Raw genomic sequence first — 25,654 nt, forward strand, 5'->3', positions numbered from 1 at the left:
ATGACCTGGGTGCTCACTGTGTGGCCCTGTTTGGCATGGTGTGAATGCCCTCTGGTCTACAGGCTGTGAGTAATAAACTTCCGTCAACGACACGGCCTCTCTGTGTCATTGTTCAGTCACCTCCAAATATTAAAATCCTGCAAGACAATCAAGACATACGTCCATCTCATTTGTAACCTGGTTGGAACAAATCAGCCAGGATGAAAAGACATTTTTGAGACACAAGGGTGAGCCGAGCCCAGACTGGGATTAGAGATGATGTAACTTTCATCAGTTTGGTTGGGTATGATAATGGTATCGTGGTGGTACCAGGTGAAATGTTCTCAGATGACAGAGTTAAAGGATTTATGGAGGAAGTGAAATGACGTGTAGGATTTGAGGGAAGGCAGAGGGTAGAGACCAAACAAGACTAACCAGACATTAACAATTGCTGGAGCTACATTACGGGTGAGAATTCACTTCAGGCCTCCTGTGTGGCCAGTTTTTTAGCAGCTCACAGAACTGGGATGTGGGAGCAGCAAAGGATGTACAGACTCTCCAGTGTCCTTTTCACATTTTATAGTCACAGAAACCAAGACATGAGAAGTAAGGACGACGTGGGTGTAGTCCTTGCAGCTGCCTGGTGATTCCTGGCCTCGGAATCAAGCCCAGTGAAAGGATCCACAAGGAGAGCAAAGGCTGGGAGGGGCTCAGGAAGTATGGAAGTGAATACACAGCTCCACGAGCCTGAGACTTTACAGGGACAGCTCTGTCTCCTGGGTCGGTTTCCATAAGTCCCTTTTGGAAATATCCAGAGTAGACACAAAATAAATGAAAAATAATGACCTCACTAACACAAGACATAATAATGTCATCTTTTGGCAATTAAAGGTTGAACGAAATGGTCAGATTGTGAGATAGAGGAGGGACCGCTCTTAGGGGTCTGCAGGACCCCACAAGCATGGAAATAAAGGAAAATCCTGAGTTCCTTCAAGGGAAATTCCAGGCTCCCAGCTAGCCCTGAGAGGTAAATGAGCAACTTGATAAGCAAGAAGGTTAACAGTAGCTTAAAACAATAGCCAAGGAAGTTAAAGTCACAGGATGTTTGGTTCCCTATAGAAAATAAAGATAACATCTTAACATATGTCCCTGAGTTGTTTTTTAGAAACCTAGACCCCAAATGGATATGCTGGCAACCTCAAATAATGGAGAACTGAGGACTGAACTCTGACTGCCAATCTTTGTCCTAAATTTCTTCCTTAAGGGCCTGGAGGAAGTCACACCCACAAGCCAGAGCTGACATTCTTTTCTGTGGACTCCGACATTTTAAACAAAACTTCTCTTCTTTAACCAATTAAAAATCAGAAAATCTTTGATTCTACCTAGGAGTCCTATTTAAGATATCCTTATTCAAGATATCCTATCTTTTTAGGCCAAACCAGTGTATAATTACCACGTATTGATTTACGATTTTGTCTTAACTTCTGCTTTCCTGAAATTCACCCCCGCCTTTAAAAACCTTGCTTGCAAGCCATTGGAGAGGTTCTGTCTTAAGCGGGAGCTGCTCAATTCTCCTTCCTTGGCACCCTGCAAATGAAGGCCCTTCTTTTTCCTGCTGTAGATATTTCTCCCTCCATGTAGATATTTTGGCTTTACTGTGCTGGGCAATCATACCTAGGCTCAGTTGAGTAACAACTGCACCGTAAAGCCATGCATGTTTGCCTCGTCATCTGTGACCAGGAGGCCCAGAGCTGTGTCAGCCTGCAGGAGGATTCTTAAACCCGGCATGACACTTGTCCTATATTCCCTTAAAGCAAATTATATGAATGCAAGTGATCCTAACTTAAACACTCATGAAATCATTGCTCAAATACTCCTGTGTTGGGTCCCCATGGATCAGAATGTCTACTGATGTGTCCATGTTTGGGGTCAGCACAGGCTTTCAGAGGCCATCAGCTGCCTCAGCATAGGCCACAGGATTACTGAGATCCAGGTAGCCTCAAGCCCAGTCCAGGGAATGGGAATGTCTCATGGGGGTTGTCTAACCTCGCCACACTGACCAGTCTACTCTTGTACTGATCTCCGTCAGGGACCTGCTTGTACCATCTGAAATCTGAATGCACGTCTGGCATGCGCCAGGAAACAGTCACTGTGGGGCTGAGAACTTACAACAATATGAGGTGCTCTCATTGGGAAAAAATGTTCCCAGAAGGGTTCTTGGAGTTACGACCACAACTGAGAGGCTGTGTTCCCATCCACCTAAGGAATGGGATCAGGATGAGCCCCAGGCGGCCCAGCTGATAACCGGCCAAGCTGGGATTGTCTTATCTCTGCAGATGGCACACAGTGAACCCCTCCATGCTGCCCCACAGTCTTCTGGAAATGGATGAAGGAACTGTGTGCTTAGTTCAACCAGTTCATGTTCCCGTTAAGAAAACTGACATCCAGAGAAGGCGCCCTGTCCCTCTGCAGGTGAAGGTAGAGTGAGACTGGGCTTCGGCAGGTGTTTCTCATCAATACAAAGGGGTGTGGCCAGCCTCCCAAATATACATGGGTATTAAAGCAAATGTAAATCTAACAAGTATCCAATAAATGGGGAAAAGGTCAAAAATATTGTTCACATCTGTGACTATCAACCATGGCTAAGGAGATAAATAAACCATCAGCTACTATCAAGACTAAGGCAAACATGTTCTGTGTTTGTTTAACTTCCCACAGAGGCCTTCATAGAGAAAGATAGGTTTGGACTGCAGCTGTGTGTAATTTTCCAAGCCTGCCCTTCACAGGGGCCACTTGCATCACCAACACAAGGGCCTCAGACATACAAGTATACCTGTGGTACACATATCCCATGTGGTCCTACTTCATCGGGGCCACCTGCATCTCCAACACCAGAGACTCAGAAACAGGCCCTTGCAGCCATCAATTATACAACCTGGAGCCTAGAGTCTAAACATGACCCAGCCTGGCTACCAGTGGGGGGCTTCAGTATGCATGGACATCTGGCAGCCACGACTCACTATAAACCATTAGAAAGAAAGGCAGCTCTTTCCTGCATATAATGCCCCTATGGAGACCAAGGCATTTAAAAGACATGCTCCATTGCTGCCATACAGCCAGATATAACGTGAGCACATCTGAGGGACACGCATCTCACATGCTCCTACTTCACAGGGGCCACCTGCATGTCCAACACCAGGGACTCACACACAACACCAGCACATACGAGGCACACACATCTTCCTACGTGCTCCTCAAAAATTGACTCATGCAGATTAGAGTAAAACATACACTTGAATAATATGTAACACCATCAATGCACAAAGAAAATACAAACAAGTAATACAGAAAAAAAAAAGGAGCAAACTGGGTCATTCCAATTTTGAACTTCTAGGCAGTTACCTCAACAAGGGGAAACAAGATTCAAATTGAACTTCTCAAGATGAAAACTAGAGTGTCTGAGATGGAAACTATACTGGATAGATTTAATGATGGGACATACACTGCACAAGAAAATAGCTACTATCCAAATGAAATAGAAAGGAAAAGAATCCAAAAATTTTGAAGAAAATCACCAATGAGCTGCAGGCTCCCTCAAGAGTGGAACTCCTTAATACATGTGGAATTGATGTCCCAGAAGGAAGAAGAGAAGAAGCCATAAAATGTATTTGAAAAAGGATCACCCAGGTTTTTTGTTTTGTTTTGGTTTTTTTTTTTACCAATTTAACTGTAAAACTACAGATGCAAGCTCAACATACTGCAGGCACAGGAAACATGAAGAAAACTCAAATTCACATCAAAATCAAATTTCTTACAACTAGTGATGAAAAGAAAAAAAAAGTAGACAGAGAAGACCTATTTCAAACAAAGGAAGAGAGTTGATGGCAGACTTCTTGTTGGAGACAACATGAGAGAAGACACTAGAACAACATCTTCAAAGTTCTGAAGAAAACAAAGCAAAACTATCAACCTAGAACTCTCCATGCGGTGAAAATACATTTTTAAAAACTGAGGCAAAAAAAGAGTCTTTCAGAAGTATAAAAACTGAAAGAATTCATCACCAACATACCAGCGCTATAAGAGATGTTTTTTTAAAATTCTTTTATTTACTTTTTCACACACAGTGTCTCACTCTGTCACCTAGGCTGCAGTGCAGTGATGTGATCATAGTTCACTGCAGTCTCAAACTCCTGGGCTCAAGTGATGCTCCTGCCTCAGCCTCCCAAATAAGTAGGACTACAGGTATGTGCCACCACACCCAGTTAAGTTTTTTTTTCTTTTTTTCAGTAGAAATGGGGTCTCATTATGTTGTGCAGTCTGGTCTCAAACTCCTGGCTTCAAGTGATCCTCCCACCTCAGCTTCCAAAGTGCTAGGATTACAGGTATGAGCCACACTCAGCCAAAAGGAATTATTTAGGCAGAAATATAAAACACAAAGAAATATTGACTGCATAAATGAATGAAAAGCAAAGGAAATAGTTACTACATGAATAAACAGCTCAGATATTTTTATTGTTCAAATCGCTTTGAAAGAGAACTGACTGTGTAAATAAAATGTAAAATGGAGTTTATAACACAAGAAAAAGTAAAATGTACAGCAACACCATCATAAAGGCCAAGAAGGAAGAAACAGATGTATACAATTGTAAGTTTCTTATGCTGTAATTAATAAATCATGTGATGGTAGACTGCTAAAAGTTAAAATATCTATTATAAACTTTAAAGCAACCACAAAAATAACAAAACAAAGAGTTATAAGCCAATAAAGGCAGTGAGATGGAATCATAAAACATAATAAATTGGCAAAATGGCCAAAGAAAACAAAAAAGGGAATAAAGAACAAATGAGACACACAGAAAGCGAATGGCAAGGGGACAGACTAAACCTAACCGCATCACTAACACAAATAGTCCAAATACCCCAGTTGAAAGCAGAGATTGTCACCTTAGGTTAAAAAAAAATAAAATAAAAGCAAAACTAACTAGGAACAAACTTTAAATAAAAAGAGACAAACAGGCCGGGCATGGAGGCTCACATCTGTAATCCCAGCACTTTGGGAGGCTGAGGCGGATGGATTCCCTGAGGTTCGGAGTTCGAGACCAGCCCGGCCAACATGGTGAAAACCCTTCTCTACTAAAATTACAAAAATCAGCTCGGCATGGTTGCGGGCACCTGTAATCCCAGCTACTCAAGAGGTTGAGGCAGGAGAATCTCTTGAACCCGGGAGGCGGAGGTTACAGTGAGCCAAGATCATGCCACTGCACTCCAACCTGAGCGAGACTCTGTCCTAAAAATCAAAAACAAACAAATGAACACACACAAACAGACTAAAAATAAAAGAATGGAAGAAGACACAGACCTTCCATACCCATGGGTTCTGCATCTATGGATCCAATCAACTGCAGATGATAGAATGTAGTTAGGTCTATCAAGGCTGCATCTACACTGAACAGGTACAGCTTTTTTTCTTGTCATGATTCCCCAAACAATACAGCATAACAACTATTTACATAGCATTTACACTGTAGTAGATATTATAAGTAATTCAGAGAAGATTTGAAGTATACAGGAGGATGTGTATAAAGGTTATATGCAAATACTATGCCATTTTTTATAAGGGACTTGAGCATCCAGATTTTGGCATCCAGAGGTAGTCCTAGAACCAATGCCCTGTAAGTATCGAGCGACAACTATTCTTTCTGACAATAGTCAAAGGAAAGTTGAAATGGCTCTATTAATATCAGACAAATGGGATTACAAAGCAAAAATATTACCAGAATAAAGAAGGTCATTTCTTAATAATAAAATAGTCAATTCATCAAGAAGACATAACCATTATAAATATTTAAAAATTGAATAACAGTTTAAGAATACATGAAGTAAAAATAGAACTGAAAGAAAAAATATACAATTATGTTAGAGATTTCCATACTCCTCTCTCAATAATTGAGAGAACAAGTAGCCAGGAAATCAGTAAGACATGAACAATCCTATCAACCAATTGGCCTAATTGGTACTTACTGAACACACTATTAACAATAGAATTCTACAAAATCAGAGTACTAACCCACCAGAGTAAGCCATATTCTGGGCCATAAATTTAAGAGGATTCAAATAATAAAAAGTATGCTCTCTGACCACAAAAAAACTAAATTAGAAGTAAAAAACAAGATCTTTGAAATATTCCTGAATCATCTCTCTAAATAACCCATGGGTCTAAAGAAAAAAAAAAAAATCAAGAGAAATTAGAAAGTATTTTAAACAGAATTAGAAAAACACACAACATACCAGAAATTGTGGGATACTGCTAAAGTAATATTTTCAGGCAAGTTTACAACAATAAATTCTTATATTAAAAGACATAAAAAATGTTTAATTAATGGTTTTGGCATCCACCTTAAGAAACTACAAAAAGAAGAGCAAATTAAACCCAAAATAACCAGAAGTAGCACAATAACAGAGATATGAAAAGAAACTAAATAGAAAAATAGAGAAATCAATCAAATGAAAAGCAGTTATTTTTAAAAAACCAGTGAAACTGATAAACCTCTAGCCAAAATGATCAGATAAAGGAGAAAACAAAACTTACCCAAACCATGGATAAAAGAGGTGACATCACTATAAATTCTACAGACATTAGAAGGAAAACAAGGAAATACTACGAAGAACTACCACCAAGCTTATTTAAGAAAAAAAAAAAAAAAACTGACCTGACTAGCTCTATTTAAAGAAACTAAATTTATAGTTAAAAACTTTTCCACAAAGAAAATATCAGGTCCAGACGGATTCACTGGTAAATTCTACCACACATTTAAGAAAGAAAGAATACCATTTCTACAAAAACTATTCCAAAAAATTCAACAAAAGGAAATATTCCCAAACTCATCTATGAGTTAAGTGTTATCTTGACACCATGTACAGAATAAGAAAAGCCACAGACTAATATCTTTAAGTAACATAAATGAAAAATTTTCTAAACAAAATTTTAGAAAAGCAAAGCCAACAATAAATAAGGATAATACAAAACAAATCCTCCTCAACTTATGATGGGGTTACAACCGATGAATGTATGGTAAGTTGAAAATATTGAAAGTCAAAACTGTGTGACCGATCGGGAGCTGTGGCTTGCTGCCGCCTCCCAGCATCACAAGAGGAAGGCACTTTGTATTGAATGTGTATCACTTTCCCATCATCTTAAAGTCAAAACAGCATACGTCAGACTATCATAAGTTGGGGACCCTCTTTACGTCCAAGTAGGGCTTGTCCAAGGAACAAAAGGATGTTTAGATATCCTACCATCAATCAATGTAATTCATTCTATGAGCAGACTAAAAAGAAAAACCATATGATCCTTCCAATAGATGCAAAAGAATTAGACAAACTTCAACATCCATTTCTGATTCAAAAAAAAAAAAAAAAAACTCAGCAAATTAGAAACTCAGCAAACTAGAAATAAAAGGAAAACTTGCTCAACTTGATAAAAAGTATCCACAAAAAATCCAACTGGTAATATCATATTTAACGATGCAAGACAGAATGCCTTCCCCTAATGTTGGGAACAAGACAAGAATGCCTGCTCTTGACACTTCTATTCGACACTGTACTGGTGGTTCTAGGCAGTAAAAGAAGGCAAGAAAACAGAAATAAAAGGCACCCAAGCGGGAAAGGAAGAAGAAAGTCTGTCTTCATTTGCAAACAACACAATGATTTATGCAGAAAATATATGTATACGGAAACCTACTAGAAATAAGTGAGTTCAGCGGAGTTTCAGAACAGTTTACTAATACAAAAACTCAACTGTACAGTTGGCCCTTGAGCAAAACACAGGTTAGGAGTCACAACCCCCATACAGTTGAAAATCCATGTATAACTTTTGACTACCCCCAAAAACATAGCTACCATTGAGCAGAAACCTTACCAATAATATTAACAGTTGATTAACACATAAATAAGCTAGTATCTATTTAGGTTGGTGCAAAAGTAGTTGTGGTTTTTGCTATAAGTAATTTAAGTAATTACAGTTTTTGCTATTACTTTTCTTTTTTTTTTTTTAGATGATGTCTCGCTCTGTCACCAGGCTTGAGTGCAGTGGCACGATCTCAGTTCACTGCAACCTCTGCCTCCCGGGTTCAAGTGATTCTCCTGCCTCAGCTTCCCAAGCAGCTGGGACTACAGGTGCGTGCCACCACACTCAGCTAATTTTTGTACTTTTAGTAGAGACGGGGTTTCACCACGTTGGCCAGAATGGTCTTGATCTCTTGACCTCATGATCCGCCTGCCTCGGCCTCCCAAAGTGCTGGGATTACAGGTGTGAGCCACCGTGCCCGGCCTTGCTATTACTTTTAAAGTCAAAAACCACAATTGCTTTTGTACCAACCTAAATACATGTATAATCCTTTATGCACTCATGGCATATGCAACCTTTTCTTAACGTTTTCAATATTTCTAGGCTACGCAGTTCATCTGTGAGTTTTTCCAAACTATCACAAATCTCCAAAATATTTTCCAATATATTTATTGAAAAAAACCCATGTATAAGTGGATCCACACGGTTCAAATCCATGATGTTCAAGGGTCAACTGTATTTTGCTATACTAGTAATGAACAATCAGAAATTAAAAGCTAAAAATCAATAGCATTGGCCGGGCGCGGTGGCTCATACCTGTAATACCAGGACTTTTGGAAGGCCAAGGCAGGCGGATTACTTGAGGCCAGGAGTTCGAGATCAGCCTGGACAACATGGTGAAACCTCATCTCTACCAAAAATACAAAAATTAGTTGGGCATGGCAGTGTGTGCCTGTAATCTCAGCTACTCTGGAGGCTGAGGTAGGAGAATCACTTGAACCTAGGAGGCAGAGATTGCAGTGAGCCAAGATCACACCACTGCACTCCAACCTAGGCAACACAGCAAGACCTACCATCTAAAACAGAAACAACTAGGAGCTACTAAGGAATAAATCTGATAAAATACATAAAATACATATACACTGGCCGAGCATGGTGGTTCATGCCTGTAATCCCTACAACTTTGGGAGGCCAAGACAAGAGTATCTCTCGAGCTCAAGAGTTCGAGACCAGCCTGGGCAACATGGTGAGACCCAGTCTCTACAAAAAAAAAAAAAAAAAATTAAAAATTAAAAATTAGCTGAGCATGATAGCATGTGCCTGTCATCCCAGCTACTCAGGATGCTGAAGCAGAAGGATTGCTTGAGCCCAGGAGGTGGAGGCTGTAGTGACCTGTGATTGCACCATTACACTCCAGCCTGGGTAACAGAAAGAGGCCCTATCTCAAAAAAAAAAAAAAAAAAAACCACGAAAAAAGAACTACATATACACTGAAAACTATACATTTCTGAGAAATGCATAGAATTTTTCTCTATATATTTTTTCTGAGAAAAAAATCAAAGAATATCTAAATAAATCTAAATAAACATATGGTGTTCTTGAATCAGAAGACTATTTTTTAAATGTTAATCCTCCCAAGATTGGTAACATAGATTCAACACAAATCCCAAACAAAATTCCAGCAGGCTTTGTTACAGAAACTGACAAATTGATTATAAAATTCACATGGAAAAGCAAAGCACCTAGAATAGCCAAAATCACTTTGAAAAAGAACCATAAAGTTGGATAAAACACAGGACCTGATTCCAGACTAAACATTATAAAACTACAGGGCCAGGGTATGTGGTTTTTGATGTCAAGATAAACACATAGGTTAACGGAACAGAATTTTTTTAAATCCAGAAATACATTCAACTACATATGGACAAGTGATTTTTCTAACATTTTGGAAAGGGAATTCAGTAGAGAAATGATAGTCTTTTCAGTAAATGATTCTGGGACAATTAGATATCAAGATAACAACAAAAAAAATCCAGCTTTGACCCATACCTCGAAACATATACAAAAATTAACCCCAAATGTATTATAAACTTAAATGTAAAACCTCAAACTATAAAACCCCTAGAAGAAAACACAGGAGAAAATCTATGACTTTGGTTAGGCAAAGATTTTTACTTTATTCTATGTAAGTATATATTTATTTACTTTGCAACCTTACTCTTAGATGAAGGGATATGCAGGCTTGGCTTAGATAGCTGGCAAATGAAACAAATGACTGTGATTATTTGCATATCTTTCTCATGTGAGTTTTCCTTAGGACAATGTGTACTTGTAAAGCTATGGAAATTCACAGGCGCACAAAAATTATGAATACACTATGTTGTGTTTATACCTTATTAAACATTAATCTGATAATTGCATCTAATGCTTTGACTTTTTGTGGACGATGTTTGTTTTCAAGTTTGGATGCAGAGCTTATAAAATGGTGAATAAGTGAAATAGTATTCAATTTACTTGTGATACAGTATGTGCTCTATAAAACAAGTATTTAAGGAAAACTTTTGTTCCCCTGCTGGATTGTGAGGCAGACTAAGTCACAGATTGTATTCTCCTTACATATGCACGTACCAGTGATTAGCAGTTTCCTGCACACAGCAGAATGAGAGGACATTTGCAGAGTTAAAATGGAATCCAACTGAATTATAATGGTAATAAGGACAGCGTTATTTGACAATTCTCTAAAACAGACAAAGCTGATAAACGGACAATTTCTAGCATCAAATGTTATCTGGTTATATAATTAAGAACTTGATGGGACTTTTAAAATGAGTTTATCATATCTTTATGTTGGAGGGTCTCAATGATTTTCAAGTTGGATTTTCAAATACTCACATAGTTTTAAAAACACTGACCCCGCTGATCACAGCTTTCCTGGTAACAATGGTAATGATCATACATTGAGTGTAAACCCTATCCTAGGCACTGTGCTAGAGGCTTTAGACTTTTTATTATTTTTCTTTCCATTACTTTACTTCTCACTAACCAACCGAAATAGTCATATTTAGTCTTATTTTTGAATAAGGAGACTGAAATCCAGAGAGATTTTGGATGGCTGCTCACAGGGTGTGGTAGGTTGAAATTCCATGCCTCCCCAGCCCCCCAAAGACATCCATAGTCAAATTTCTGGAATCTGTAAATGTAAACTTAGATGGCAAAACACAAAACAAAGCAAACAAAAACAAAGATCTTTGTAAGGTAATAAACTAAGGATCTTAAAATGGGGAAACCATCTTGGATTATCCAGATGAGCCCTGAATACAATGACATGTATCCTTATAAAAATGAAGCAGGAGGAAACTTTACACACACACAGAGAAAGGGAAGGAGGGAGGGAGGGAGGGAGAAAAGGCAGAGAAAGAGAGAAAATAGAAGAATGAAGAGGAGCAGGCAGCAATATCAAGACCGAGGGAGACTGGAGTGATGTGCCCACAAGCCAAGGAATTCCAACAGCCAAGAGAGGATGTAAAAGTTAAGGGACGAATTCTCCCTTGGAACCTCTGGATGGAGTATGGGTCTGCGAATATCTGGATCTTGGCCAAGCAATACTGATTTCAGAATTTGGGCCTCCAAAACTGTGAGAAAAGAAATTTCTCTTGTTTCAAGCTACCAAGTTTGTGGTAATGCACCACAGTAGCCTTGGGGAGCCAACGCACAGTTATAGCACTTTGGGCAAAGATTTTTTAAACACAACACAGAAGTTACAATGCATTAAAAAAAACTGATAAATTGGACTTCATAAACACTAAAACTTTCTGCTCTTCAAACAACACTGTTAAGAGAATAAACAAGCCAAAGTCTGAGGGATCATATATCTGATGGAGGACTTGCATGTAGAACATATAAAGAATGCTCAAAACTTTACAAAAAGAAAAAAATCAACCCAAATAAAAGGAAGCGGTCAAACGGTTTCAACAGACACTTCACCAAAAAGATATATGAGTGGCCAATAAGCAATGAAAAGATGCTCAACCACATCAGCCATTAAAAAATAGGAAATTAAAACCACAATAAAATAGCACCACATGCCTATTAGAAAAAAACTAAAATTAAAAAGACTGATATCAAGTGCTGATGAGGATGTTCAGCAACTGGAACTCATACACTGCTGATGGGAATGTGAAATGCTACAATAACTCTGCAAACATTGTGTCTGTTTCATAAAAAGTTAAGCATACATCTACCATGTTTTTTAGGCACTCTACTTCCAGGTATTTACCCCAGAGAACTGAATATCCATACACAGACTTGTATATGAATGTTCATAGCAGCTTTATTTGTAATAACCCAAACCTAGAAATAACCCAAATGCCCATCAAAAAGTGAATAAACAGACATGCTTCAGTACAGCTACAAAATGGGATGCTTCTAAGCAATGAAAAGGAATGAAGTACAGACACATGCAACAAATTGGATGAATCTCAAAACAATTATGCTCAGTGAAGAAAAGCCAGACAAAGTAGAGTACATATTGCCTTGTTCCATATATATAAGATTCTAAAAAATTCAAACTTATTTGTAGTGATAGAAAGCAGATTAGTAGTTGCCTGGACACAGGGAGAGAGTAAAATAAGAAGTGGGAGGAGAGAGGGATTGCAAAGGGTCTGGGAAACACTGAAGGATATGCTCAGCATTTTGACTGTGGTGATGGCTTCACACATGTGTACATATGCCCAAACGAACAGAACCGTACACATATGCAGCTCATTATCAGTCAATCATACCTCCAAAGTAAGGAGTCCTCTGTGCCACTAAGGACAGTGGGAAGCCGAGGAAAGATTTGAAACAGGAAGCAGAACTCCTCGTGCTCACCCCACGAGGAGCTGCTATGGAAATCCTGGTGAGGTGTAACATATCCCAGAGGTACTGAACCACAGAACTCACACACATTATTGGAAGGCGGGCACTAGTTAGGCCACACGTGGTGCAGTTTGTTGGAAGAAAGCAGCATGCCAGGTTGCGGAAGACAGAGTGTTATGTAAACCTTTCCTAGGAAAACTGACAGATTCACTTGGTATTCAAAAAGTCATCCAAACACATTTGAGAACTTTTCTTAATAATTTTCCTAAAGACACCAAAACATGGCCCATGGGCTGTCCTGCCTTGGGGAAGGGTGGGGGTGCCTCCTCATATACCGCCCTTCCCCCAGAAACCACTCACCCTCCACCTCTGGTAGGGTCTGGGCAGGTCATTCTGCAAGGATCCCAGGACAGGGAAACACTTTCCCTGCTGTGTGAAGAAATACGCGTTTCCATTCTGCTCATTGTAAACTGTGCAGGGGCCTGGAGGGGCTCTAGCAGGGGCAGGAGGATGGAGATGGATGGTGGAAACCGAGGTCTTCATGCAGGGAAAGCGACAGGCTCACTTGGCTGGAAGGTTGGGGTGTGAGGAAAACCCATGGGGTCAGAGTGGAGAATGCCAAGGGACCCACCTCTGAGGCCCAGTGGTCTGTATATGAGCATAAGCTTTAGAGAGTGGCTCTCAGCCTCTGGCCTGCAAAATCCAGGGCAGTTAGCAAAATGCAGATTCTTTATCCCTAGGACTCTGATGAGTGGTTCTGGATATGGCCCAAGAATCCACCTTAAGGTGTCCCAGGTGACATGACACTTGCTTCTCAATCATGTGCTGAGAAACAGCAAAGAACCACCTCACCAGGAGCCTGCCAGGGGCACTCTCATGCTCAGCCACAGCTGTGCATATGCGAAGTGGGCGCCGGGAGTCTTGGAGAGCTTGGCATCCTCCCTCTATCCCCACAGGGCACTCACTACCACCTGGTGACAGCCAGTCAGACATGTGCTTGCTCTGCAGATGCATCTCTCCACGAGTGGATTCTGGAGCCTATTTACAGCAACGGGGAGGGTAAGGAGTGGCCGGTGCTCTTCAGAGCCATCATGCGCAGATAGCTGAGCCCTAATAAACCCATAGCCAGCTCTCCCAGGCACTGATCCTGCTCCCAGCCCAACTCAGCTTCTTCAAATGAGGTTCCCGGCCAACAAGTGCCTATTGTAGGCCACCCCAGCCCCTCCTCTGGCCATTCTCATATGTGGACCCCATCAGAGGTTCCCCAGCCTCAGGTAACAGGCCAAGGAGTCTAGAATCCACTGGAGTGGACACACTGGCATGGCACCGTCCCACTTAAACAGGCAGGGATAGCCATTGTGTGCCAGGCTCCATGGTCAGCACTGGAACTCAGTGCCAACTCAGACATGTGTATGGGCTGTCCACAGGCCAGCGCCTCCCTGGAAAACCGCCATACAGTGATGAACGAGTAGGGTTAGCTGGACAGGATGCACCCATTCCACAGAAGGCTGGTGAAAGGTCAGAGGCCCAATGGGCAGAGACCTAGAGAAAAGATGGCCTTTGGGGCTTTCAAGGATGAGTAGGAGTTCTCTTCTAGGAAGACAGGCTTTGGAGCCATAATGACACCGCTTCCAATCCTGGCTGTGGCTCTGGGGATGTTGCTTTATCACATGAGCCTCATTCTGCTCACTCTTAGAATGAAGATGACATCATGTCCTGGCCAGAATGTTACAAAGACTTCTGTGAGGTCACCAACTTGGCCTTTGTCTCCTCATGTTGCACAGTTCAGCCAAACTCAAGACTTTCAACTAAGGCTCTTAAAGTTCCACCCTGATTTTGAGGGCAAGGGTCAAGAGAAAAAACAGGCCCAGCCCCTTGTGCCTGTATCTGCTCACATCGGAGCATCGCCTTCTGGCCCTCTAGTGCTATAAAACAATTGCTGGTCAATATGTGCCCCCACCCACACACTGCCGAGCCCTCTACACCCCAAGGCTGTCACTCTGTGGTGGCATCAGTGCACTAGGGCAAGGCCCCATCCTCCTTCCTGCCTGGCTGGCGAGATCCCTAATCGAGCCCCTGTCTGCTCCCACGTGATCAAAGGCTTCATATCCAAATGGATCCCACTTACAATAATGTGTTCCTAGAAACCAGAAAATATTCTCTTCAGCTCAGACTCAAATGTTGCTGGGACTGAGCAGCCACTTTACACCAGAGTTGTAGTTACTGGGGGTGATGCTATTTATGCTGCTGCAGGGACTGCTGGTCCAGTTCTCACTGCTGTGCTCCTCATGGGCACCTGGAGCTCTCAGCTGGCAGAATTCAAGGGCTACATGAAGGCACCTTGCAGCTGTAATGATATCCTAACCTCTGCCAGCACTGTCAGCCCTGCTACGCAGAAACAGCGTCCCCAAGAACAAAGGCGGCCAGCAGTACAACCTGGAGGCTCCATGGGGCTGACTCCCAGGACACTCCACCACCCAGAGGCCAACACGTCAGCCACTGCCCAGCTGCTGGGCAGCCACACAGCAAAGACAGGGCGCATGGATGTCTTTAAACGTAACACTGTTCAGGTGTCATGGTTTAGAGCAGAGGCTGGCACGCTGAGGCCGTGGACCACTCCTTGTTTTGTCAAGTTCTACTGGTGCACAGCCACACCCATTTGTTTAAGTATTTGTGGCTGCTTCCATGCTCCAACGCAGAGTTGAGTTGTTGCAACAGAAACCATATGTAACCCACAGAGCCTGAAATATTTACTATCTGCCCTTCACAGACCTAGTCAGCTAACCCCAGGCAGAGAGCCTCACATTAGGGGCTGCTGGGTCCAGAGCCACCAAGCCTCTAGGAAGTAGTTGGTCCTCCCTGACCCTCAGTCTCCTTCTCTTGGACATGGGATAACACCACAATCCTGCATGGTCACTGGGAGGAGCAGATAGCAGAGTGCAGGTCTTTGTGCCGCAGCAGGTGTCCGCAATACACACATCTGTGCACACATGGGAAGTCAAGAGGACACAATCCCCTGACACAAAATCATGTCAGCTTAGTCTCCATTTCTCATGAGGTGACTGTGTTCTGTGCTGCCAAAGGACTCCAGGAGAATGTTCCCAAGCAAAGGTGGTGACCCACAGGGGACACACAGGCACTTACATGCATGTACAGATACACAGTCACACAGGTATACACATACATACTCATATATATACCACATGCATGCTAACCTACACACATACACACGTGTGTTCATGTAAGCACTCACACATGTAACACACCTACACACATAACACACATGCATTTGCAGGCACACAGGCTCACTCATATACATTCCCACACATGCACACCCATGTTCACACATTTATGTGTACACACGTGTGCACATGCATGCTCACACATGTGCACAATCACACACGTATGTACAGGCACACACATCTCAACACATCTCTCACTCCACTTGACCCATCAGGCCTCTCCACCATGTGCATCACCCACTCTCTGATGCATGCACATTCTTCTTGATAAAAGCATGTAAGCCAGCATCCCAGGCATGAATCAGTGTCCTGGCGAAAGAGCCAAGTAGGTTTCAAGGAGTCACTTGGAACATGGAAACATGAGACGAGAGAGCATGCGATGATGCCTCGAAACAGGCCCAGAGCCCCCACCCATACACCCTGGACAGTGGCACAGATAGAAAGGAACAGCAGATGCCAAGGCCTGGGACCAGGGTGACAGCCCAGCACCATGAGCAGCAGGCAGCTCTCCGTGACACCTTCAGCCTCTCCTAGGAGCCAGCACTTCTTTATCAAAGGAAGAAACTGCAAAGCAACTGGGCTGAAATAAGGTGCCTCATAAGAGAACGAGAGCCCTAGGGAGTCTACAGCAGGACTGCAAAGGGCCTGCGCTGGCCCAACGTGGGTCCTGTCCCCTCACGGACAAAGGTACTGATCTCAGGACTGCCAGGAAGACAGAATCAGATGGTAGGAGTGGAGGACCCAGCACCAGCTCCAAGCACAGTGAGAGAGAAAAGGCCCAGGTGGGGCCAAGCGGGACCCTCCAGAGAAAAGCTCCCAAGATGACCAGCTTCCTGCTGAAGGGGTGGGAAGCAGGAGCAGGCCCAGGACACAACACTGGCTGCACAGTCCAGGGGACAAGCCTAGTGGACGGCCCAGATAAGACTGCAAGGGCACTGCAGACCAGAAGCTCTGCAAGGGCATTGCCCAGCAGAAAGATGAAGTGGGCTTTTCCAAACAGGCTACTGTGGAACATTGGCCCAGGCTATCAACGGGGTGTCACTACCCACAAAGATTCCTGTGGGGAAAAAAAGGTCTTGAGATCCAGTTGTAAAGTCAGTTTACTTTTCCACTGTTTCTTGGAAAAGTAAAAGGTGCTGATCTTTTCCACTGTTTACTGGAAAACTAAACAGTGACTTTACAACTGGATCTCAAGATCTTTTCTTCCCCACAGGGATCTTCCAAAGGGAGTAGTGTCCAAAATCCCCCATGCCCACCCTCTTTCCCCCCTACACCTCCTACCTTAACCTCTCTCCCTAATCAGGTGTCTGCAACAGGCTCCCAAGTTTTCTCCCACCTCCAGTGGGTCCCCCTAACTGCTGCCACGTATGGCAAGTCTCACTGGCCTCAGCTCATGTGACTACCGCCTGGCTCTGTCCTGCCCAGCCCTGCCCTGTGCTCAGAATGCCCCTCAGGACTCTGCACAAGCCAGCCCTCTATTAAGGTGCCTTCCTCTCCCCTCCTTCATTGAGGGAGCATCCACATTTTCCCCCAAGACGCTTCACTGCCACCTCCTCTGAAAAGGTTCTGCCTTGCTGAACAGAGCTCACTGCCCCTTCCTCTCACACTGACCTCAGCGCCCCTCCCTGACCACCTGCAGGCTGGACAAGAGGTGAACTTGAACTTGGCTCCATCTCACTGTGCTCCTCTCACACCCTCACAGGGCAGGGATGCTAGGTGTCTGGGGTCCAAGGAAACTCAGGTGGGTCAGTGGCCCTGAAAAGCATCACATCCTGGGCTCTCCTGACACCAGACTCCCTCCTCCCCTTCCCCCTTGGAAAGAGGAGACTTTCTGTGTCCATGGTCAGCCGTCCTGCAGAAGCCGACCCTTCCTGCACAGGCTGGGCGCGAAAATCTCAGGGAGGATGTGCCAGGTGAATGGCAAGAGGGGAAGTTCCATCACATGCAACTAGGGCACATTCTAGCTTTCAATCTGATGACTGATGAGCAGTACAATGTACTCGTGGGCAGCAGAGGAAAAGGAGGGGTAGGATATCGATGCCATGCAATAGATGTGCTCTCCCTGGGCCTGCAACATCTGTTGGCTTCTGCAGCTCAGATCCCAGTCCCACATGTCCTGTCTCTAAACACAGCACATTCTGTGGGGAGAAAGGGTGACAGTGCCAGCCCCTCAGAAGCCTTATGGCCAATGTGACTAAGTCCCAGGAGGGCAAACCTCTGTACAAGGAGGTTTGGCTGGCTTGCTCATCTTTGCTTCCAAACATGCGCATTACAAGCCAAGGCTGTTGGTATGGCCTTGGCCCAACATTCAGCAGAACTTGGCTGCCAGATGTGACTGATCCAAGGAAGGTCTTTCAAAACCCCAGCACGCAAGGGTGGTCACTGCCTGCACCGGGCATCAGGAGGCATCAGCAACTGGGCCCCCAGCAGACAAGTTTCAATCCCAGGAGGGTGGCAGACCCAGCATCAGGCCTGCTCCAGTAGAGCCCAGAACGAGGGGTTGCAATCACCAGCTCTGTTTGCAGTGGGACACAATGGCAGCAGGATGGTGCACAGGGCAGACCCATACCTACATATGGCCTGCACAATGAAGCCTTCTGCATAGAAGTCCCGATTCGACAGCATGCTGGCCATGCTTGTGCAAGCATTTTCTTATCTGGTAAATGCAAGGTTCCGGTCCAAGGAAAGGAATCAATGAATGGTGAGGCTAAAAACAACAGGTGATTTATAACCTTGCTGGAAGAAATGCTTAGCAATCAGTCTAGTTCATGGTCCAAATACAGGGAATCCACTGGCATATCATCACTGCAGAAGCAATTCTAATTTAATTCGAACAAAGAAAAACGCTGCACTTACCGTGGCTAATTCGTCAAACTTGCCGAAGAGCTCATTGAGGAGTTTCACCAGCTCCTGGGCCGTGCACTGGGATGCCAAGCCCGTGAAACCCACGATGTCAGCAAACAGGATGCTGTAAGAGAAAGGGGTGCCAGGCTGCCCTTCTCCCAGTCACTCAGGAAATAATTCCTAGAGGTGTACAGACGTTTACATCTCCAAATCACTGTAGAATCAATCACCCCATTTATTCCTCAATGCAGACTAGAAATGAAGGCTTCCTGGTTCCCATCATATAGGTGAGAAGACTGAGGCTCAGAAAAGCCACAGAATGCCTGGCCACCGGGGGAGTAAATGCTGAGGCCATTCACAGCTCGCCATCCCCCATGCTGACCCCTCACACCACATAGGGGAAGCCCATCTCCCCTCCACTAGACCTGCCTCCCCTTCTTGAGGAGGTTACAATGTGGCCAGTGGCACCGAGCAGAAGTGATGTGCTTTTAAGCATGTGGGCCCCTCCACACCCCTATATTCCCCTTCTGCCCCCTGAATGCAGGAAACTCGCGGGCCCCGAGTGTGGTGTCAATGCTTCACAATGAAAAGGGAGGGAGTCCCCGAATTCCTGGGCAAAGGGGCCGCCCCCTCAGTCTGCAATGACAGCAGGAAACACACTGTCTTGCATCAAAGCCTCTATGTACTGAGTGTCTATTTATGATAGCACTGGGGTGAGCCCTAAACAACACAGTGCCTACCCACAGGGCAGAACTTTCATGTTTTCTGGAATAATAAGACTTTAAAAAGATGTTTCCAATTGTTTTCTCTTCTTGCAATATTAAAACATGCTCTTTGAAAATATCAGAAAAAAAATTTAATTGTATATTTTTGTCTGTAAAAATGTTGTAGCTTTAAGATATCTCTCCACAGGGTCCCAATCATTTAATCACATTTTTTCAACGTGTTCTCGGCTTTTTCTGTAACTTTGAGGCTTCCTGAACCCAGAACGCCCCCAGCACCACTATAGGAAATAAATGCAAAGTAAAAGAAAATGACCTATTTTGTTCACAACACAGGGTATCTCCAAAGATGGGCCAGCCAGCAGGGGCAGGAGGGGGACAGGGTTCAGAGCCTGGACTCCAAAGGGCACTATCCAGCTTCACCATTGACAGCAACTTATCCAACTGTTCTGCATGCCCGCCATGTAAAATGGGAATAAGACTAGAGTTCAGGTCATACCTTGCCCCTAGTAAGAGCTCAGTGATTATTTATAATCATTTAAAATACTTTCTAAGTATTCTAATTCATTTATTCACTTGCTTATTCAACAAATATTTATTGAGAGCTATTTGTGCTGGCATTGCTTTAGGTGCTTGGGATTTAGCAGTGAATAAAAGATTCATGGCAGGGTATGTTGGCTCATGCCTGTAATCCCAGCACTTTGGGAGGACAAGGCAGGTGGATCACTTAAGTCCACGAGTTCAAGACCAGCCTGAGCAACATGGCAAAACCCCATCTCTACAAAAAATACAAAAACTAGCCAGGTGTGTTGGTGTGCACCTGCAGTCCCAGCTACTCAGGAGGCTGAGGTGGGAGGATCGCTTGAGCCTGGGAGGTGGAGGTTGCAGTGAGTTGAAGCATGCCACTGCACTCCAGCCTGGCAGACACAGTACAACCTCATCTCAAAAAAAAAGGATCTGAATAAACCTCACTGCCCTCAGAAAGACTCCATTCTATTCAGGGAAGGGGCAAACATGCAGAGAACACCAAAGGTGACACATGTAACTAACTATGGAAAAGCAGGGAAGTCAGATATGGACCTGTGTATACTGTCAACTAGGATTGCTCATGGGGGTCCTGAAGGAGGGGAGGGGGGAAAGGGACACACAGACACTGGGAGAATAGGATTATGCGTGATGGTAATAGCAGGTGCTGCTCTTGTGATTTTTGCTGGATACAGAATTATCTTTTTATTTCAACCTTTGAACATGCCATTCCACTGCCTTCTGGCCTCCCTGGTTTCTGATGAAAAATCAGTTGATAACCTTGTTGAAGATCCCTTGTAGATGGTAAGTTGTTTTTCTCTTGCTGCTTTCAAAATTGTCCTCAAGTCTTTAGTTTTTGACAGTTTGATAATGACACGTCTCAGTATGGGTCTTTTTGAGTCTACCCACCTTGGAGTGCACTCAGCTTCTTGGACGTGTAGGTTAACATTTTCCAAAAACTTTGGGACATTTATGGCCATTATTTCTTCAGATATTCTTTCTGCCCCTTTCTCTTTCTCCTCTCCTGTGGGACTCTCAATATGTGTGTACTGATACGATTGATGGTGTCCCTTAGGTCCCTGACATTCTCTTCATTTTCTTCATCCTTTTTTTCATTCTGTTCTTCAGACTGGATAATCTCAACTGAGCTACCAAGTTCACTAATTCTTTCTAAAGTGTACTCTACATTATTGTTGACTACAGGTAAAATATTGTACAGCAGACATCTACAGCTTCGTGGCCACTGACTGGTAACTCCCCATTTCTTCCTCCCCCAAGACCCTATAACCACAAAGATGCTCTTTAATTCTATGATTTCGACTATTTTAAATACCTCATATAAGTGTAATATTGCAGTATTTGTCTTTATGTAACTGGCGTATTTCACTTGTATAATGTCCTCAAGTTTCATCTATTTTGTCACATATTGAAGAATTTCCTTCAATTTTAAGGCTTAACAGCATTTCATTTTATGTACATAACACATTTTAACACCTTGATTGAGATATCACCGACATAAAAATTGTGTTTACTCATGTGTATATGTGGTGTACAATTTGATGTTTTGATAAACCTACATAGGTTGAAATAATTGACACAATCAAGGTAATTAAAATAGCCATTACCTCTGCATAGCTACCTGTGCATGAGCAAACTTCAAATATACAATACAGTATTGTTAAATATTGTGACCACGCTGTATGTTAGATCTCCAGAACTGATTCATGCTGCCTAACTAAAATTTTGTATTCTTTTACCAACATCACCCCATTTTCCTCTGCCTTCATTCCCTAGCAACCGCCATTCTACTTTGCTCCTATGAATTTGACTATTTTAGTTCCACATACAAATGAGATCATGCAGATATTTCTGTCTTACTTAGGTTACAGTAATGTCCTCCAGCTCCATACATATTGTTGAAAATGGCAAGATTTCCTTCTTTTTTGTTACTTATATGTGTGTGTGTTGCATATTTGTATATATGCACATATATATATTAACTGACACATAAATGTACATACTTATGGGTTATGGTGTGCTACTTCAATATATGTATACAACACGCAGTTATCAAATCAGGGTGATTAGGATATCCAGCACCTCCAATTTTTATTATTTCTTTGTGTTGGTAACATTCAAATATCCTCTCTTCTAGGTACTTGAAAAGTGCAATAAATTATTGTTTACTATAGTCACCCTACATGCTATAGAACAATAGAACTTATTTCTCCTATCTACCTGTAATTTTGTACTCATTAACCAATCTCTCCCTGTGGCTTCCTTCCTCCTACTCTTCCCAACCTCTAGTAACCACTATTCCACTGCCTACATCTAAGAGATAAACTATTTTGGCTTCCATATAAAAGCGAGACTATGTAGTTGTTTGTTTGTTTTTTTTTTTTTTTGAGACAGAGTCTCACTCTGTAGCCCAGGCTGGAGTGCAGTGACGCGATCTCAGCTCACATTCACTATTTACCTTTCTATGACTGGCTTATTTCACTTCATATAACGTCCCCCAGGCACACCCGTGTTGACATGAATGAGAGAATTTCATTTTTTTATGCCTGAATAGTATTCCATCCTGTAAATATACCACATTCTCTCTATCCATTCATCTGCTGTTGGACACTTAGGTTGATTACACATCTAGGTTATTGTGAATAGTGCTGCAATAAACAGGGAGAGCAGGTATCTCTTTGACATACTGATTTATTTTCCTTTGGATATATACCCAGTACTGAGATTGCTGGATCATGACAGTTCTATTTTTAACTTTTTGAGAAACTTCCACTCTATTTTCCACAATGGTTGTACTAATTTACATTCCCGCCAACCAGTACAAGAGATCCCTTTTTACTGCATCCTCACCAGCATTTGGTTTTGTCTTTTTGATAACAGCCAATCTTACTGAGGTGAGATGGTTCTCATTGTGGTTTGGATTTGCATTTCCATGATGGTTAGTGATGTAGACCATTCTGTCACATACTTGTTGGCCATTTGGATGTCTTCTTTTGAGAAATGCCTATTCAGATGCTTCACCCATTTTAAAATCAGATTATTTGTTTTCTTGCTATTGAGTTGAGTTCCTTGTATATTCTGGATATTAATCCCTTGTCAAATTAATAGTTTACAAATGTTTTATCCCATTCTCCTGTTGTCTATTCACTCTGTTGATTGTTTCCTTTGTTGTGCAGACACTTTTCAGTTTGATATAATCCCATTTCTCTAGTTTTTATCTCATTTAAGACCTGTGCTTTTGAGGTCTTAGCCATAAAACATCTGTCCAGACCAATATCCTGAAGTATTTCCACTATATTTCCTTCTAGAAATTTCATAGTCTGGGTCTTACATTTATGTCTGATCCGTTTTGAGTTTACTTTTGTGTATGGTAAGAGATAGGGGTCTAGTTTCATTTTCTGTATATGCATACCCAGTTTTCCCAGCATCATTTATTGAACAGATTGTCTTTTCCCCAATGTATGTTCTTGGCATCTTTGTCAAAAATCAGTTGGCTAAAATTACATGGATTTACTTCTGGGTTCTCCATTCTGTTCTATTGGTCTATATGTCTGTTTTCATGCCAGTACCATGCTGTTTTAGTTAATATAGGTTGGTAGTATATCTTGAAGCCAGGTAATGCAATGACTCCAGCTTTCTTCTTTTTGCTCAAGATTGCTTTGGCTATTCAGGGTCTTCTGTAGTACCATATGAATTTTGGAATTTTTTTTCTATTTTTGTGAAGAATGTCACTGATATTTTGATAGAGATTGCACTGAATCTGTAGATCACTTTGGGTATTATGGTCATTTTAACAATATTCTTCCAATCCATGAATGTGAAATGTCTTTCGATGTTTATGTGTCCTCTTCAGTATCTTTCGTCATTTTACAGTTTTTATTGTAGAAATCTTTTACATCCTTGTTTATATTTATTTTATTTTTTGTAGCTACTGTAATTGGGATTGCTTTCTAGACTTCTTTTTCAGCTCATACATTACTAGTGTATGGAAATGCTACTGATTTTTGTACATGGATTTTCTGTTCTCCAACCTGATTGAATTCATTTATCAAATTCTAAGAGTTTGGTCCTGCCATGGGGAAAGTGGGGTCAGCCCCAGCAGTCACAGCCTTGGCCAGCAGATGGGGTAAACACATCCCTCTCACATCCCAGGCCCACCTGTCACAGCTGACCCTTCAGACCCAGGCAGTCCATGCCCAGCCAGCAACTCAGCCCCAGGCCATACGAGCCCCTACCCAACTCAAGACCAAGACTCCGTGGCAATTCACATCCTGCTTAAGCCCCAGGAGTGGTGCCTGCTTGCCAGTGCCAGTGGCTGCAGACCACACCATGATTGTTTCTCAGTTACAGTTGCAGGAGCCCATTCCTGCTTTGCTCCAGTTCCACAAGCAAATAGCCCAAGTTTCCTGAATGTCTATGACTGGCACTGCTGGATCCCAAAACAATGCACACTCTGCTAAAAGCTAGGATTTAAAAAATGGCATCTTGCTGTAGCCACTTAGGTTGTAGAATGGGTGTGGGACCCAGGGCAAGTTCCCTCCCTGGAGCAGTTCCTGCTTATGGCCTCCCAGCTGCTTCCTAAGATGGATTCAAAACTTAGGAGGGTGAAGGTGCCCTCCTATTGCCTGGATCTCCAGTGGGAAACTGGGTTGCAGAAAGACTCTCACTCACCCCTCCCTGTTTTCCTTCTGCTTCCTAGTTTTCCCCTTTCCATTTAGGAGGCCTTTTTTTATTGCTGTTCTTTCTTTTCTCATTGCTCTGGGTAAGACTTCCAGTTCTATGTTGAATAGAAGTGGTGGGGGTGGACATCATTGTCTTGTTCCTGATTTTAGAGGGAAAGCTTTCTGTTTTCCAACATTGAGTAAGATCCTAGCTGTGGGCTTGTCATATATATAGCCTTTATTTTGTTGAGTGGTTTTTTAATCCTAATTTGTTGAGAATTTTTATCATGAAAGGGTGTCAAATTTTGTCAAATATTTTTCTGCATCTATTGAGATGATCACATGATTTGTATTCCTTATTCTCTTAACATGTTGTTATCACACTAACTGATTTTTGCATGTTGAACTATCCTTGCATTCCAGGGATAAATCTCAATTGATCATGGTGTATGATGCATTCAATGTGATCCTGGATGCATTTGCTAGTATTTTGGCTGAGGATATTTGAATCTGTATTTATCAGGGATATTTTCCTATAATTTCTTTTTTTTTTTTTTTTTTTTTTTTGGTAGTGTTCTTGTCTGACTTTGGTATCAGGACAATGATGGCTTCATAGTTTGAAAGTGTTCCCTCCTCTTCAATTTCAGAGACTTGGAGAAAGACTGCCATTCATTCTTTAAATGTTTGGTAGAATTTACTGGTGAAACCATCTGGGTCTGGACTTTTCTTTGTTGGGTTTTGATAACTGATTCAATCTCCATACTATGTACAGGTCTGTTCAAACTTTCTACTTCTTAATGACTTCGTCTTGGTTGGTTGTGTTTCTTGACATTTTTCAAATTTTCCTAGGTTATACACTTTGTTGGTGTTCACAGTAGTCTCTTATGATCCTTTTTCATTTTTGTGGCCTCAGTTATAGTATCTCTTCTTTCATTTACAATTTGATTTGAGTTTTCTCTC

General features: G+C 42.4%; 1 protein-coding gene across 2 annotated transcripts in view; it reads right to left on the minus strand.

The window, feature by feature from the left end:
- ADCY1 (adenylate cyclase 1) overlaps positions 1-25,654 on the minus strand; it is a 143,889-nt gene that overhangs the window by 68,573 nt on the left and 49,662 nt on the right. For both annotated transcript variants that reach the window (XM_025379994.1, XM_025379995.1), the window contains one exon: positions 18,781-18,892. In XM_025379994.1, coding sequence (XP_025235779.1) covers positions 18,781-18,892 — 112 coding nt within the window. The remainder of the gene's footprint in view (positions 1-18,780; positions 18,893-25,654) is intronic.

This window comes from Theropithecus gelada, chromosome 3 (genome assembly GCF_003255815.1).
Source record: "Theropithecus gelada isolate Dixy chromosome 3, Tgel_1.0, whole genome shotgun sequence".
NCBI lineage: Eukaryota > Metazoa > Chordata > Mammalia > Primates > Cercopithecidae > Theropithecus > Theropithecus gelada.